This window comes from Momordica charantia, assembly GCF_013281855.1.
Source record: "Momordica charantia cultivar OHB3-1 chromosome 3 unlocalized genomic scaffold, Mcharantia_2.0 BLBB01000003.1, whole genome shotgun sequence".
Taxonomy (NCBI): Eukaryota; Viridiplantae; Streptophyta; class Magnoliopsida; order Cucurbitales; family Cucurbitaceae; genus Momordica; species Momordica charantia.
In genome coordinates, this window is record NW_028275161.1 from 2,743,842 (window position 1) to 2,759,364 (window position 15,523).

General features: G+C 38.6%; 1 protein-coding gene across 2 annotated transcripts; it reads right to left on the bottom strand.

Moving 5' to 3' along the window:
* Positions 1-1,033: 1,033 nt before the first annotated feature.
* LOC111012129 (tropinone reductase homolog At5g06060) lies at positions 1,034-3,924 on the bottom strand. Of its 2 annotated transcripts, none has more exons than XM_088121938.1 (5): positions 3,534-3,924; positions 3,235-3,442; positions 1,719-1,935; positions 1,535-1,653; positions 1,034-1,449 (listed from the first exon to the last, which is right to left on the bottom strand). In XM_088121938.1, the coding sequence occupies exons 1-5, from the start codon at positions 3,815-3,817 to the stop codon at positions 1,267-1,269; spliced, it is 1,011 nt and encodes a 336-aa protein (XP_087978064.1). In that variant the 5' UTR covers positions 3,818-3,924; the 3' UTR covers positions 1,034-1,266. The 2 variants fall into 2 exon arrangements, with proteins under 2 accessions (XP_087978064.1, XP_022141872.1); XM_022286180.2 differs by having other exon boundaries at positions 1,535-1,641; positions 3,534-3,923.
* Positions 3,925-15,523: the final 11,599 nt, after the last annotated feature.

The following is a 15,523-nucleotide window of genomic DNA, read 5'->3' on the forward strand; positions in this document are numbered from 1 at the left end:
CTTCCCAAATGTTTTTGGAGTTTAGTTGAGTTTTCCTCTTGTAAAAATAATTAGGATTTTCTCCTTTATTTAGGAGCTCATTAGCCCCTCGACAAACACATCTCTTTCTTCCCCTCATCTTAGCAGGTGTTTTCAACACCGTTAGTCACCCTTGTTTCCTCTCATCTCTTTTGTTAGCTTTGAGATGGGACTTTTAGTTAGTTGTTTGATTTGTGGTTTGAGACTCAACAATAGGTACTTATTTATTGTTCTTCAAATAAAAAATGGTGGAATTCTTCCCCTTGTTTTAGTGGTTGGATTTTGTAACGGTCTTCCTTCGGAATGTTGAAAATCTTAGAGTTGGTAACATGTTCTATTAGAGCAAGTGAAAGTGTAGCGTATGAGTGTTCACGAAGAAACCATTCCAAAGTCATTTTCTCATAGCGAGGATGTCATATAGAAACAAGTTATTAAACTTCCAAGAGAAAGAAGATTGACCTAATCAAACCAGAAATAAAATCTTTTGACTATTTGTCGATCATTTTCAATCTGGTCATGAACGTAATTTCTCATGTTCACTGGCAGAAGGTTACAAAAACTTATTTTGAAAAAACATGTAAGATTTCATTTGGTCCAAATTTTTAGGTCAATTGAAAAAAAAAATTATATCATCCTTAAACAAATGACCATCACTACAATATTATTTAAGAAAAAAAATTCAATATCTTAATTGTGCTTTTAACTAGTTGTAAACATTTTTCTAAAAAAAAATCACAACATTTAGTTACATACCAAAACACAAGTTACAGTTACTTTAAAGCACTTTTGAAAGTACTCAACTCTTTTTTTTTCCCCCTAAAATTGATTGCTTGGAAAATCTTTCACTTAAAAGCTTAAGACACTGAAACACTTTGAATAAAACTGCTTTTAATTATGTAATTTTTTAAAACTACTTTTAGTAGTAAATTTGTTTGATTGCACTACATTCAAATGATTCTACTCCTTACTCATATGTGTTATTTTTTAAAAAATTTGAAAGAAGAAGAAATGAATCTCATCTGCAATGATCGTTTATAAGATGAACAAATAAACTCTGCAACAGAGATCCTTTTAAATGTCCTGAGAACCATATACAAAGAAAACATAAAAAGGTAGAGAAGAGAGGGAACATGTGTAGTTTCCATTGATAAGATTCGAAAAGGTCTGCATCCCTTGGAGCGCAAGAAAATCGACCCTCTAAGCTGATTAGCGAGCCGAGCCGATAAAAGAAAGTTATTCCTTCTTATGTTATCTTGGGTCAAAGCCATTAATAGACATCCCTCCATCAACACCAATGATTTGGCCAGTAATATAAGATGAAGCAGGTAGGCAAAGGAATGCAACCAGAGATGATACCTCACTCGGTTCTCCCAGTCGTCGAAGTGGGGTTCGAGAATATACCTCTTCGACGTACACTTTGTTACTCAGTACCTAGAAGGAAAAGATACAGCACAAGATCAGCAAGACAAACATTATGAACAAATCAATCTTCACCGGTTAAAACAGCGAGAATTACTTGCTCCACCATTGACGTTTTGATGTACCACGGGGCGACCGCATTGCTCCTAATGTTGTCCTTGGCCCATTCACAAGCTAAGTATTTTGTGAGTTGATTGATAGCTCCTGCCCGAATTGCTGGGAAATATTAGACTAAGGAGAATAATGTTTGCATCCAAAGATAATGGTTAAATCAATCACACCTTTGGTTGCTCCTTGAACAGACATGGACTTCAGAGACACGAAACTAGACACTGAGGACATGAACACGATGCTTCCCCGGCCCGATGCTTTTAGAAGAGGATAAGCCAGTTGAGATAAATGGAATACCGATTCGACATTGGTTTTCATGAGAAACGAAAATTCTTCCTCCGTGAATTCTGCAGTTGGCTTTCGTATATTTCTACCAACATTATTTACCTACATGATAGTAAAATGGTGCTCGGAGCCAATAAGGATTCTCATAATGATTTTTTTTAAAGGTACCGAACTTGAAATAAAAATGAAAGAATACAAAAGAGGCATGCAGAAAGACAGTGGGAGGAGCCAAGCTAAGCCAAAAAGGGGCTTTGATCTAACAAAATAAGACCTAAAGGATAATTGTAATTATCCACCAAGGCCCAAAGAGAAACATGAAATCTAACGAGAGACTAAACTTCCTCCAGAGGTCTCTCGAATCCTCTAAAAGTTCTATTGTTTCTCTCCATCAACAAACCCATAAGATAGCACAAACCCTGGCAAGGCAAAGAAAATGCCCCTTATCACAAAAGGGTGAAAAAGTGAGCAACTCCCCCACCAGCACACAGCCATCTATGGACGAACAAGGCTGAAACCTAACTCTTTAAAAAATATATTTTCCAAACCAAACACAGAATGATGAAAATCGATGTGCTTTTTAACTCTAAAATTTAGATTTGCGTATAAAATACTGAAAGATGAGTTCTTAGAAAAACTAAAAATGGAGAAGTAAAATCAATCTGACCTTCATAAAATTCATATTAGGAAAGGGAAGTATAACTCCCATATGCCAAAAAGCAGCAAATCCCCAAGAATTCAATTTCAGTAGGCAAACAATTTATAAATAGAAGATTCACCAAAGGATTTCATTGAAGAATCGTTGAAGGACAGAAAAGTTTTGAGGATATTTAGAATCTAGTTATTCCCTCTTCTCGGAGCTCGCTGTCTGAAGTTTTGATTATGTAACCACTCCATTTTTCTTATTCAAGCAACAGCAAACTACAGATCTTTTAGCTAAATGATCTACATTCTACTGAACGAAACCGCCTTCCTCGCCTCTTTATTGTCTCATCTAATACTTTAAGAGGCTTTTGAAGCTTACACCTTAAACTCGCCTCAAGGCAGGACTCAAATCTTTGACTTCAAGTCTTACACTTTCTTTAGCTTACACTTCTATGAGAATAATGCACCACGAGTTCAAGTCTTTACGCCTCATACTACCTCGACGCTTTGGCATGCCTCTTCAGAAAAAAAAAAAAAGGAAAAAACATTGGTATCCCCCCTTCTTAAAAGGACAATTATCCGACCATTCCAAGCGCAGAAATATTATTTTGATCATACATCTAATGATAGTTCCAGCTAGAAGGTTACTTCCAATAGTTTTATAATTATAAGAGATGAGATTGGAAGGAAAACAACCCAACAAAGTAATCTGCAACTTATTCTAAAGCAGAGCAAAGCATAAGAAATGGTGCACCTTACAAGAATGTTGAGCTTCCCATCAAAATTGGCAGCCACTGTTTCCATTAGCTCCTCTCTCTGAGCTCGAACCGACACATCGCAGACCGACCCAGAAACTCCAAACTCCAAATTCTTCCAATCCCTCAAACATTGTTGCAACTCACTCAAATTCCGAGAACACGTATGAACTCTTGCCCCAAAACCCACCAATTCCTCCACAATCGCACGCCTAAACAAGAATCCAATTCCAAATTCTCAACAAACATCAGAGGAACAAAACGGAAATCGCCTCTATTTGTTCATAGATAGAAAAATCTTACCCGATTCCGCGAGTGCCGCCGGTGACGAGGGCCGTAGCTCCACGAAGAGACCACCGATCATCGATTGGGGTGGTGCCATTCATGCTTTTAAGGTCTGGTTGGGTTTGATTTGTAATGGGTTTCAGGCGATGGAGGATTTTTCGAGTTGAATATGATGGGGGAAGCCCGAAAGGGTTGAAGGAGCAGGAAATGGAAATGGGAGAGAGAGGAGGGTTTGTGGGTGTGATGAAAGTGAAAGAAGAAAATGAATCAAAGGATGTAGGAGAAACCAGCGCTAACAACATTCTTCTACCGGATGCTCTCAACTCAATAGGTCGCAGGTTTTGGTATGCGATTCAACTCTCCACTGCATCTTCTATTCTTCTTCCTTTTATCACTTTTCTTCTATTTTCTGTTTCTTTCTTGGTGCTGCTTTAAATACTATTTTGTAGCGTTTACTGTTAAACCACGAAATTTTGTAATTAATCTGTATTTCTTTAAATACTGTTGATTTCCCCTTTTCTAGATTAACGTTTTTCACCAATATATAATGTTTCTTTATCGAGTAAAATCATCAATAAACAAAATAAAATAACGAGCACCATTGATAGCATTAACCGGGGAAGGACCCCAAAGATCAGAATGAACAAGTTCAAAAAGTGTTGTAGTTTTTGTATTGCTTAAAGAGAAAATGAGCCTATAGCTCTTTGCTTTTTGACAAGAAGTAGAAACGCTAGACTCATTGATTTTAGAGGAATTAATGTTACATGAGGACAAAACTTATCTAACGATTGTATGTGCTTGATGTCCTGAACGAAAATGCCAAAGGGAAGTAGTGGTGGAGGAAATGGGTGGCAAAGTTGAAGAAGAGACCGTATGTGAAGAAGAGTTGGGTTGAAATTTGTAAAGTCCACCATCAAGGATTCCCCGTAGAAGAATAGTCCGAGAATTGGGATCCTTGACAACAAAAAAAATTTGGATAAATTCAACGGGGGCTTTATTATCAGAACATAATTTGGAAATGCTAATTAATTTATGAGAAATATGGGAAGTATATAAGACTTGAAGAGAGATAAATAGGAAAGGCAGAAGTAGAATTTAAAAGTGAATGACCAATATGAGAAATAGGAATATTCTTACCATCACCTACGGTAACTTGCTCACCCCATAATAAGGCATGGGATTAGACAGAGAATTAATTTCATGAGAGATGTGGTGAGTGGCACCAAAATCTATATACCATACGTCATCGGGTATAGCAGTGGGATTGGAGAGGGAAAAAGAGTTGGGTGTAGGAGGCACAGTGGCTGTAGAATTGGATTGTTGGAACTTGGAGTTAGAAGAATTAAAATGATGAAATAAGGCATGAGGATTGAGCTTGTTGGTGGATGATCGTTACAGTACAAGTGGCTATTGTACATATTTGGATCATAATTTAATCTCGTGGTCCTCCTCCAAACAAAAAATAGTGTCTCGTTCTAGTACTGAATTGAAATATTACGGTCTTGCTAATGCAGCTGTTGAAATTGTTTGGATTGTATCTATTCTTAAAGAGCTTGATTTCTTTCTTAGTCATCTGCCACTACTCTTATGTGATAACATTAGTGCTACTTACTTGGCTGCGAATCCTGTTATGCATCAACAAACTAAACATGAGGAAATAGATCACCATTTTGTTCGTGTGTGTATTCTAAATCGTCAGCTTATTGTTAAGCACGTGCCTTCTGAAAATCAAGTTGTTGATATCTTGTCCTTTAAACACTGTTCATTTCCCCTTTTTCAGATTAGGGTTTTCACCAATATAGAATGCTTCTCTTCAGACCATTCTTCTCTTTTCTCTCTAGCCTTTTTACATTTTGTCATGTTTCATTTTGTTCCTTACTTTCAACTTTTTAAAAAAGAGGGAAAACACGTCCATTTAGGAAGTGTTGAGTTTGGAGATGTTTAATCTAGGGTGTTAATATGGAGAGTTAATTAGTCTAAAGTTATGTAATTTGTGATACAAAGTTGTTTAGCTTGGAATTCTGAAGTCTATATTCAAGGTATAGAATTATGAAGTCTGGAGTTGAGCTATATTTTTGTTTGCTAATTTTTTTGCTATAATTTTAATATACTGTATAATTATATCTATAATCAAATGAACTTGTCAATTCAAATTTTGAGTTTTCGTATTATTTATGATTCTATGAATAGTTTGTAAATTTGTTTAAGTGGTTGTTTTAATTTAGTTGGAGAAAATAATGCAGCAGTTGATGTAATCCATCAATGACTCCTTATCTTACTGACGAAGAACAAATAAGCCGCTTGTCACTTTGAATGATGTCGAGCTAATAATTGAGTCATGAACATCTTTCTCAATTGTCGATAGCTCGAGATAGATTTCGGCTTCAATTGTTTGTACCACAGTCAAGCTGACCCTCTCAACGAGACCTGAAAGGCTCAGCACTTCATTGCATCATCTGCAGCTTGAAAGTCCACAAGGCCTTCGAAGATTTTGACATGGTCAACTGGATCCCTCAAGTCGTCGTTCATCTTCATCATCGGCTTTTTGAACTTGTTTGGATCGCAACGTCAAGGATTTCTTGAACAAAAGGTGGCTCTTTTGGTTCGTCATCCTTGGTGCCAGCAATAGTCTTCCCTTTACATTTCTTCTTCAAGTCATCTAGCTCATTCTCGAACCTGTCCCTCATCTAATCAACATCTGATCGGATATCATAATCGGCCCTCAGAGCATTTTGTTGATTGTTAACTTTCTGGCTTCTTGCCCCAGTCCAATCATTTAGGCTATGTCTAAGATCTTCAAGCTCATGGGTCCATCCGTGTACATGGGGCGGTGAATTGGCTACGAGCTCGATCATTAAGAACATCACTAAGATCTCCATTGAAATGGTGATCTTCACTTGGGTTGCAGGCGAAATGAACTTGATGCGACTATCGACGTCTCCTCAAGGCGGGTTTGGAGTGGTTGGATGGGCCTAAGGCTGCTTCCAAAAGATTTCCATGCTTGGCTGTGAATTCCTTGGAGGGGTATCGATACAATTTTCTCCAGTTGGTCGGTGCGAGACATATTCATCTCATCAAGGGGAAGGGTTCATAGGTTTCTTACCCTTCCTCAAGTCGCACAATATTGATGATGTAGACACCTCATGCTCTCATTCCATTGCTTACATTGGACCTTCATTTCAGCTATTAAAGCTATCATGTTGGCCACCATGTCCGGTCAACAGACAGGTCAGTGATCCAACCTGAACAAACTCCCTGGCTTCCAAAAGTGTAGTGTGGATCTCCCAATTACAAGAGGTCTATCCGAATAATGGACACTTGGTGAACCTACACTCCATCATCGACTGAGTGGCCATTGGCAGCATGTCATGCAGGAGCAGTAGGATGACCATTGACCACGTTTCGACCAACAACAGAGAGGTGGTCGTTTGCAGCAATAGGAAGCCCTTTACCTCCAGCCACCGAGGTGCCAGCCACCTGAGAGTACGAGGGAAGTTCAGTATGTCCCTTTCTGACGAGTTGGGGTGCGTTATTGTTTGGAGAATGCTTGAGTCATAGCTTGTGTAGGGAAATGACTTTAAAAGTTGTCAAATTTCCCACAAATAGCACTAAATGTTTGATCAAGAAAATGACCAAAGGACCGTGAAGCTCGGACTTGTATGACTGACAAATGAAGGGACTTGCAAACGAGAGAAATAGCTCCAACGTTCAAGTCAGTACTTATCCGATCTATTGCTTGAGAGAGAATTATTTCACATACCTGAAAGGTGAGTCAAGGTTCTCTATTTATAGTGATGAGCTTCCAATAGGCCCCAACAATGTTGTAACCGCTCTCCAACAGTGCAGGTAATCGTGGCGTTTGCGTTGTATGAGATTAAGTTCGAGGTTTGCGCTTGTGAATGCTTCTGAAGGTCAACTCGTCCTTTAAGAAAGTTGGCCGATGTAGAAAGTGTAGATCGACTTGTCCTTTGGAAGACCACCAACAAATATTGCATAGTTTGGCTCGACCTTTAAGAAGACTCAAGCTGTTGATTTCTTCCTTCAAGGTTTATCCCCCTAAATGAATCATTGTAATGACTCATTGTTGTTGATCTCTAGAATAATTCTGAGAACACGTATGAACTCTCGCCCCAAAATCCATCAATTCCTCCACAATCGCACTCCTAAACAAGAACCCAGTTCAAAATTCTCAACAAAACAACAGAAGAACAAAACGAAAATCGCCTCTATTTGTTCATAGATACACAAAAATTTTACTTGATTCCATGAGTGCCACCGATGATGAGGGTCGTAGCTCCACGAAGAGACCACTGCTCGTCGATTGGGGCAGTGTGATTTATGCTTTTGAGGTCTAGTTGGGTCTGATTTGTAATGGGTTTCAGGTGATGGAGGATTTTGTGAGTTAAATGTGATGGGGAAGCCCGAAAGGGTTGAAGGAGCACGAAATCGAAATGGGAGAGAGAGAAAAGGCTTTGTGAGTGTGATGAAAGTGAAAGAAGAAAATGAATCAGAGGATGTAGGATAAACCATAGCTAATAACATTCTTCTACCGGATGCTCTCAACTCAATAGCTCCAATTCATCTTCTTGGCTTCGTTTTATCATTTTTCTTCCCTGAAATTTGCCTGATTCCCTCTCTTTTTTCTTTTGTCTTCTTCATCCTTATTCGTCTTCTTTCCAATGTTTTCTTCGTCTTTTTCCTAACTAACATATATGTTTTCACCATTCCACTTCGCTTGTGTTTCGTCCTTTGAATTCTATGACATGCCCAATTTTTGTGTCAGTTTTTTTAGTATCATTGCTATTTTTATTGGTATTGTTGAAGAAATTTTTGGGAGCCCGGTCGGGTCGAAAGATGACTCACAGGATCGAACGGGTTGACCGTCAATTGTTTACAAAGGTCTGGTTTCGATCGAGTCTCCTTGAAACCTATAATAAAAAGGAGATTATAAAGCTAACACCCATGTGGTGTTGGCTGGCCACACTCCGTTGCTTAAGTCAACTGATGAGCTTACTGAAATAGGTAAGGAGATGTCTTCGATTGATTTCACTTACCTTGAAGGGTTGCTCCTTGTTTATGCAAGAATTTGCACAATGTCAATCTAGCTCGAATTCGGTCATTGCTCCGACCCGAAAAGCTAAGGGGAAACCTGCACAAGAGGGTAAAATCTCCGACGCTCAAGTCAGTAAGCAGCTCGAACTCAATATTAAGTTCGAGGAGAAATTCAATACCTGATGGTGAAATGAGGCCCCTCTATTTATAGGATTAGGTTCCGACAGGGGTGACAACAGGCGGTTACCTTGGTCGGATTTGAGATTGGATGTGTCGTGCTCCAGCAAATCGAGCTCGGACACTTTCCCGAAATGACAAGTTGATCTTTGATAGGAAATGGCGAGTCTTCCACCTCGGAAGATTCTGAGATGAAGCTCTGTAAGTTTGTTCTTTTCGGATCTTCCTTTTGTGGCGAATCCCCATCCTCCACGTGCCAATAGGATTTTTCCTCCCCAAATAGAAATAGGTAAGGAGATGTCTTTTGTTGATTTCACTTACCTTGAAGGGTTGCTCCTCTTCCAGATTTATAAGAGGAGGGTCGTCTGTTGAGCTACATCAAAAGTATGTAGCGCTATCACATAGGTCACGCCTGCGATTGGTTGTGCTATGCGCCTACCGCGCTTAAGCACCGCAGTGCTATAGCGTTGGTTGCACTATTTTAGTGTGTGGCTACACTATAATAGTGTACAACCTTCATTAGCACATGGGCTGTAATGTTATAGTGTATGGTGCACAATTTTTATTGGCACATGAAATGCACTATTTTATGTTTATTCTTTAGCCCATTACAATTCAACTTAGTCCAATACAGTGCATTCCTTAAATGGGCCCTAACACAAGCCCCCTTACTCTATGGTTTATGGTTTTCTAATCATTGGAGTAAAATCAATTTTGGTCTCCCTTCTTTCTTTTTCCTTTACCGCTGACCTTCTCTGCTTTCTTCTTCTTCTTCTTCTTTTTTTGCTCCGCGTGTTACACCGCTATGTTGTAAGTTGTTCTTGCTACTCTATTCTTTTCAATCTGCACTAAAATCACAAAACTCCGCCTATGCTATATATATATATATTTGCTCTGTTTCCATCATATTTGCACTATATTGCTCATGGGTGTTGTCCAAGCTTGATTTATAGTGTTACATGATATGGTTACCGCCCCTACATCTGTTTTTGGTCTCCTTTATGGTGCTTGATTACCTTTTTTTCGGCTGCTTTTGTTTCAAGCTCGGTTGTTGCTCAATATTCTTTTTACCCACCCTATTCATCCTTACTTTCCATGGCTGTACGATTTCCACCCTTCCTTTGGGTGAAATCGAGTGAAGTGCCTACATAGGGACTATCCCCTTTCTGTTTCAGTTGTGAATTTGGGCGGTTTGGGGTGATTTCTGTGATTGCCAAACTAGTGCCCTTATTTTAGGGCATTTTAAGTGTGTGTATAAGCGGGTGACATTTCCTTTTGGTAGCAAAAAATTTTGTGCCCCGTGAAGCACAGTGGAGGAACTCCCTTGAGCAACTTAGAGTTGAAGGTTTTTTTTTGGCAAAAAACTGTGCGTTTGACTTTGCAAGGTAACTCTGGCACTCTTGATTTTATTTTTCAGCATGTTTGGCGTAGGTAGTGACGACTGTAATGAAGGGGATTATGAACAGTTAAGTCTATTGTATCATGAATTACGAGATTTAGGTCTGCCAACAATAGATTCTCCATGTCTGGAGAGGTTCCCATTTCCTGCTTCACCTCTAAATGATCTGATGACGGGGAATGGTTCCGTTGAATGTTCTACTGTAAATTTCGAAGATGTTAATAGCAACTGGATTTATGATTTGATTGGATGACTAGCAGGACTCCTGGTATTGAGCCTTCAGGGAAATGAGAGACATTTGAACCAGTAGTTAGTGATAGAGGGATGGATCATGTGGTTATAGATTTAGTGCCCATATTTAGATACGAGTTGGTGCCAGGATCACCGGGAATCCCATCACAGGTTGTACATGAGGACTTGGACTATTATCGCTCTCGATATTGTATTATAGCGTCAATTTCTATGAAAGTTCTCCAAAAGAAGAGACAACTCTATACACAAAGATGTTTGAGAATCGGGTGTGATTGTCTCTTCACCCATTTATCCAGCATTTCTTGTGCGAGCTCCAGGTATCCCCAGCATAGTTACCTCCAAATATTTGGAACATGCTATATGGTAGTTACATTTCTTGGTGGCATTTTAAGGGAGGGGAAGAACTTGATATTTCTAATATTTTGCATGTATTTACTTTAAAGGTGGTCTCACCTAGGGAAGATCTGTTTGTGTATCTTTCAAAGAAGAAGGAGAAAAGGCACTTGGATGAGAGAGAGAGTGAACCTAGGCTAGATCAAGGGGCTCAGGAGGGAAAAGTTGAGCCTAATTCTAGGATTGTGGAAGGGCATAAGTCTCGAGGAAAGGCTCTTCGAGAATATCCATTCGCCCTTCTCGGCAAATAGTTACCTACCCTAGCTCTAATAGAGATTGGAAAGAATCCTGGTTTTTGGTGAGTAGAGATTGGCTCGCGAGTAGTGTGGCCAATTACATGGTTCCTTTCAGGTTTGGGATGCTGGGACAGTGGTTCATATTTCCCTTTTTACATACTTAACTAACATTTTGGTTCGTTTATTGAATTTTTCTGTTTAGCTAGTACTTTCACTCATTTTCAGCGATGCGATTCTGATTACCTGTGTGATTTTTTAGTTCCTATTCGTGCTCCACCCGATCATGTTGCCTTTTTTCTCAAGAAGTCATTGTTCCTAGTGGGTAAGGAGGTTGACCTACTGTCCGAATCCAACCTATGCAAGTATGGCTTGTTGGGTCGGTATGACAACCCTAGAGGGAGGTGAATAGGGTTTAATTAAACTTTATAAACTTTTTAATACGGTGGGCCCAATTTAAACAATTATGTAAACTTTTTATGAACAAATAATTTTATCATAAATTATTCAATAAATTAGACATACATTTCAATCACTCTAATTAGTTCCAATATTCACAATAAACATGAAGAACAAATTATAGCAATCAATTCATGCAACAAAACAAAAATATAAAATTAATTGCATAAATTAAATAAGAGAGGGTTAGAGAAAATGACACCGTAAATTTATAGTGGTTCGGCAACACCGGCCTACTCCACTTCCCAAGCTCCTCTTGGGTGTTCAATTGAAGAACTTGACTCTTTCCACGGCTTAGAGTCCAACCGGTACAAAGTTCTTTTTACGAGAGCAAGAACGAACCCGATCCTTTCCACGGTTCAGGATCAAACCGTTACAAATACTTTTTTTCAGGCTCAAGAGCAACCCTTACAAAGAATTGAAAATTGAATGCACCCGCTTACAAACTCTCTCAAATAGTAGATATACAAATTTTCCCTCACAAATTTGTAAGAAAAATTCTTACAAATAAAGCCCACAAATGGCTTAGAGAAATGAAAATTACAAGCTCAAGATCTCTCAAATTAAAAATTTATCTCACAAGAAATTAGAACAACATTGATGTTTTTAGAGAAAAAACATTGAGGGATTGAAGAGAAAATTGGGGAGGAAATTGTTGAGAGAATATATATAAAAAAATTGAGAGAAGAAGGGGTTTAAATAGAGGACGAAAAATTGGAAAGAAGTTTGAAATTGAATTTGGACCCTTAGATCTTTAACCATTAAAATTCAAAGGTTGAGATTTAATTGAATATAATAATAATAATATAATAATATATATTTATAAATCACTCAAACGTTTTGTTCAAAAACTAAGATTTTCCTTTTTTTTTTTTGCATTAAATGATTTTTTTTCATCCTTCCAAGTTAACAATGGTAACTTATATATATATATAATTTTTTTTTCCCTTTTCTTTTTCTTTTCCTTTAATTTAAATTTTTTCTCTTTTTTTTCTTTTTTTTTCATTAGCACGAATTACCACGTGTCAACTTCTCGTTGGTCCATATGGATAATTAATCTACCTAGTCATCTCCCTCATGTATTTTTCATTCCAACTTCTTTCAACCATAATTTCTTCGTTTGAGCTCCGATTTGAGTAATTCAAAATTAGTTGGAATCGTCGTATCGAGTTCTACGTTATGGACACTTTAAAACACTAAAATTATCAATAAACAAAATATGTATTATCAGTAAATCATATAATATTATTAAACCTCATAACAAATTTATGCTTTATAACAATAATTCTTACACACCAAAAACAATTAATGCTAAGTGTGTTTGTCATCATCAAAATATTAATTAATTTAATTAATTATTAATTAACCAAGATTAAGAGCTAAAAAGCCAACATGGCTTGTCTCGATTAATCTCTACTTCGCATGAACTGGATGACGATTGGATCAACGCAACATCTATTGGCGATTCAGACAGTGATACCACAACACCTGAGGACTTCTATTTGGTAAGGAAACTTCGCCTTTGGTTATGTTGCCCTTTGCGGATCTTATCTTTATGTTCTTACTTCGACTCTGTTTTGTTTTCAGATTCCTAGAGACCTATTACTCTTTCGTCGCCTGTCGTCCTACCACTTACTACTCGGGCAGCAATGAACCCTCTCCACCGTCTTTGCGCACAGAAGAGAAAAGTTATTCAAGGAGGATCTTCAAGTGTGGCTTTAGAGTTTCTCCAATGACGCTGCTTAAGAGAAGTCTCCTCTTCGACTGGGCCATCAGATCCATCTCCTACTATAATGGGTCCTCCATCACTTGCTTTTACCCCATTGGGGGGTGTTACTGCACCGACCGAGTCTCCACTTGTCGGAGCTCCCCCTAGGAGAGGCTTTTCTTCTCTTCCAGAGACTTTGTTTCCATTTTTCAATTTCTCGGGCTTCTATCGAGCCCCCACCCCCAAGTGATTGCCGACAATGAGGGTCGACGTGTCTATAGTTGCAGACTATGACAGTGCCTGAAGTATTTGGGTTCGGGGACCCTAATCGGGAATTTTGTCAGGCCTTTTATAATATGCATAGGGTTAGTTTTGCTTTTGTATTGCAAGTGTCTTTCCTTTTAGATCCTGCTAATGCATTATTACTCGTTCTTCTTTGTTAGGCTGGCATGCACATTTGTTCGGTAGCTCACCGCATGGGGACCAAGCTCTCCTATGCTTGGAAGCAGAAGTTAGATGCTGACAAAGAGTTTCAGGCTCTTTTGTGCTCGTATGAGCTACAGAGAGAGGAGTTAGAAACTATTATGGAGCAAGCGCGCTCTGATTGGGTCGGGCAGAAATCGAGGTGGACGCAATGAAGGAGACTCTTGAGCGACGCGAGGCTGAACACAAGGATGAGTTGGAGGCTCAACGTTATCGGTTTGATGCTGTCCTAAGCGATGTGAAGAAGTTGGAAGAAGCAATGCAGAGGATCGGACTGCACGACGCCCTTGAACGGGAGATTATGGAGTTAAGCATGGACTGGGTTAGAGACCAGGTTAGTGAGAGGTTCTCCGACATAGATTTTGTATTCCTTTCTACCTTGCTTCATGCCGAGTGGGGTGGACCTCGTGCACCTGAGTCCTCCAAGGTTGCCACGAGACGTGTCTCAGGCGCTGGTGAGATAGGGATAGATAATGGCAGCAGGAGCGTAGCAACTACTCTTACCGACACGATGAGTTCGGGCTTCTCTGGTGACGAAGCTTCACCTGTTGATGATAGCTTTCTGAAGCCGCCCATCTGAGTGATTTAGTGGCTCGACTTGATGTGTTGTTAACTGGGGGAGAGTCCTAGGGCCAATAGCATCATAACTTTGGTTGCTTTCTTTATTTTAAACATTCGATGGTTTTATGTATTGAGCACTTTTATGCTTGTATTTACAATATAACTTGGACTTTTCTTTAGCAACATGTATTTTTATGGATAATATTTCTTGAGATGTTCCACGTTCCATGGATGCTTCAGTTGCTTACCTTCAATGTTCGCTAGATAATAAGTACTTGGCCGAGCGACTCGAATAATCCTAGTTGGGTCCTTACACTCCATCTGTGGTTTCCTTAGTGTTTTGTGTCACTCGTCGTAACACCCAATCTCTTTCTTCAAACGTTCTTGGTCGAACATTTAGATTGTAATGCTGGGAGATTTGTTGTTGACGGGTTTGAATCCGTTGTCGGGATAGTTCTCGTAGTTCCTCCACAAGGTCAAGATGAAACATAAGGTGCTCATCATTGGTGGCAGGGTCGTATTTCTCTATTCACAATAACGGGAGTCCTATTTTTATAGGAATCACATCTTCAATTCTGAAGGCTAAGGAAAATGGGTTTCCCCTATCGCAGTTTTCTCCTTAAATCCAAGAACACGATCTTCGTTTCCGCTGTGGGATTAACGTCTCATCAATTAAAATGAGGATGGACGGAAGAACTACCAAACATGTTATGAGCCTATCAGTAAAATAAAAAAAAGAGAAGTTTTACTTACTTTTGAAGACGTTCTTCAAACTTTTTGCAGTGAGTCCGTTCGCACCACCACAGATCTGCTCGACTATCTTGATTTTCTCGGCTGTCCTCTGGGAACAAAAGCTCTTGGGATTGAGAGAACACACAGAGAGATTGGTAAAAAGTGTAGAGCAAAATATGCAGGGACCTTCCCTGCATATTTGATAGATTAGTGACGTGGAAGTTACCCACGTCACTCTAACCTCTCCAGTCCCCTGCAATTCAGCATGGGAGTGTTTAATTTAATAATAATAATATTATTAATTATATTAATAATTAATAATAATAATTCACATATATATAATTCATTAATCTTATTAATATATATATATATATTAATTACATAAATAATTAACACTTAATTATTTATTATTGAAATAGAATCATATTCTAAAGCATTTCTCTCGTATAACCTATAGTTGTAATGTACATCTTATGCACATTATTTTTAACCTATAGGATTCATATTGATTTTTATTTGAATCTCATTCTAATAATTTCTCTCATAATATTACCAAAAT

Excerpts from the sequence above, each read along its gene's own strand:
- LOC111012129 (XM_088121938.1), bottom strand. The coding sequence starts at position 3,817 with ATGTTGTTAGCGCTGGTTTCTCCTACATCCTTTGATTCATTTTCTTCT. Across the intron at positions 1,654-1,718 it reads TGTTCAAGGAGCAACCAAAG|CAATTCGGGCAGGAGCTATC; the intron begins GTGTGATTGATT and ends AATATTTCCCAG. Across the intron at positions 1,450-1,534 it reads AAACGTCAATGGTGGAGCAA|GTACTGAGTAACAAAGTGTA; the intron begins GTAATTCTCGCT and ends TTTTCCTTCTAG.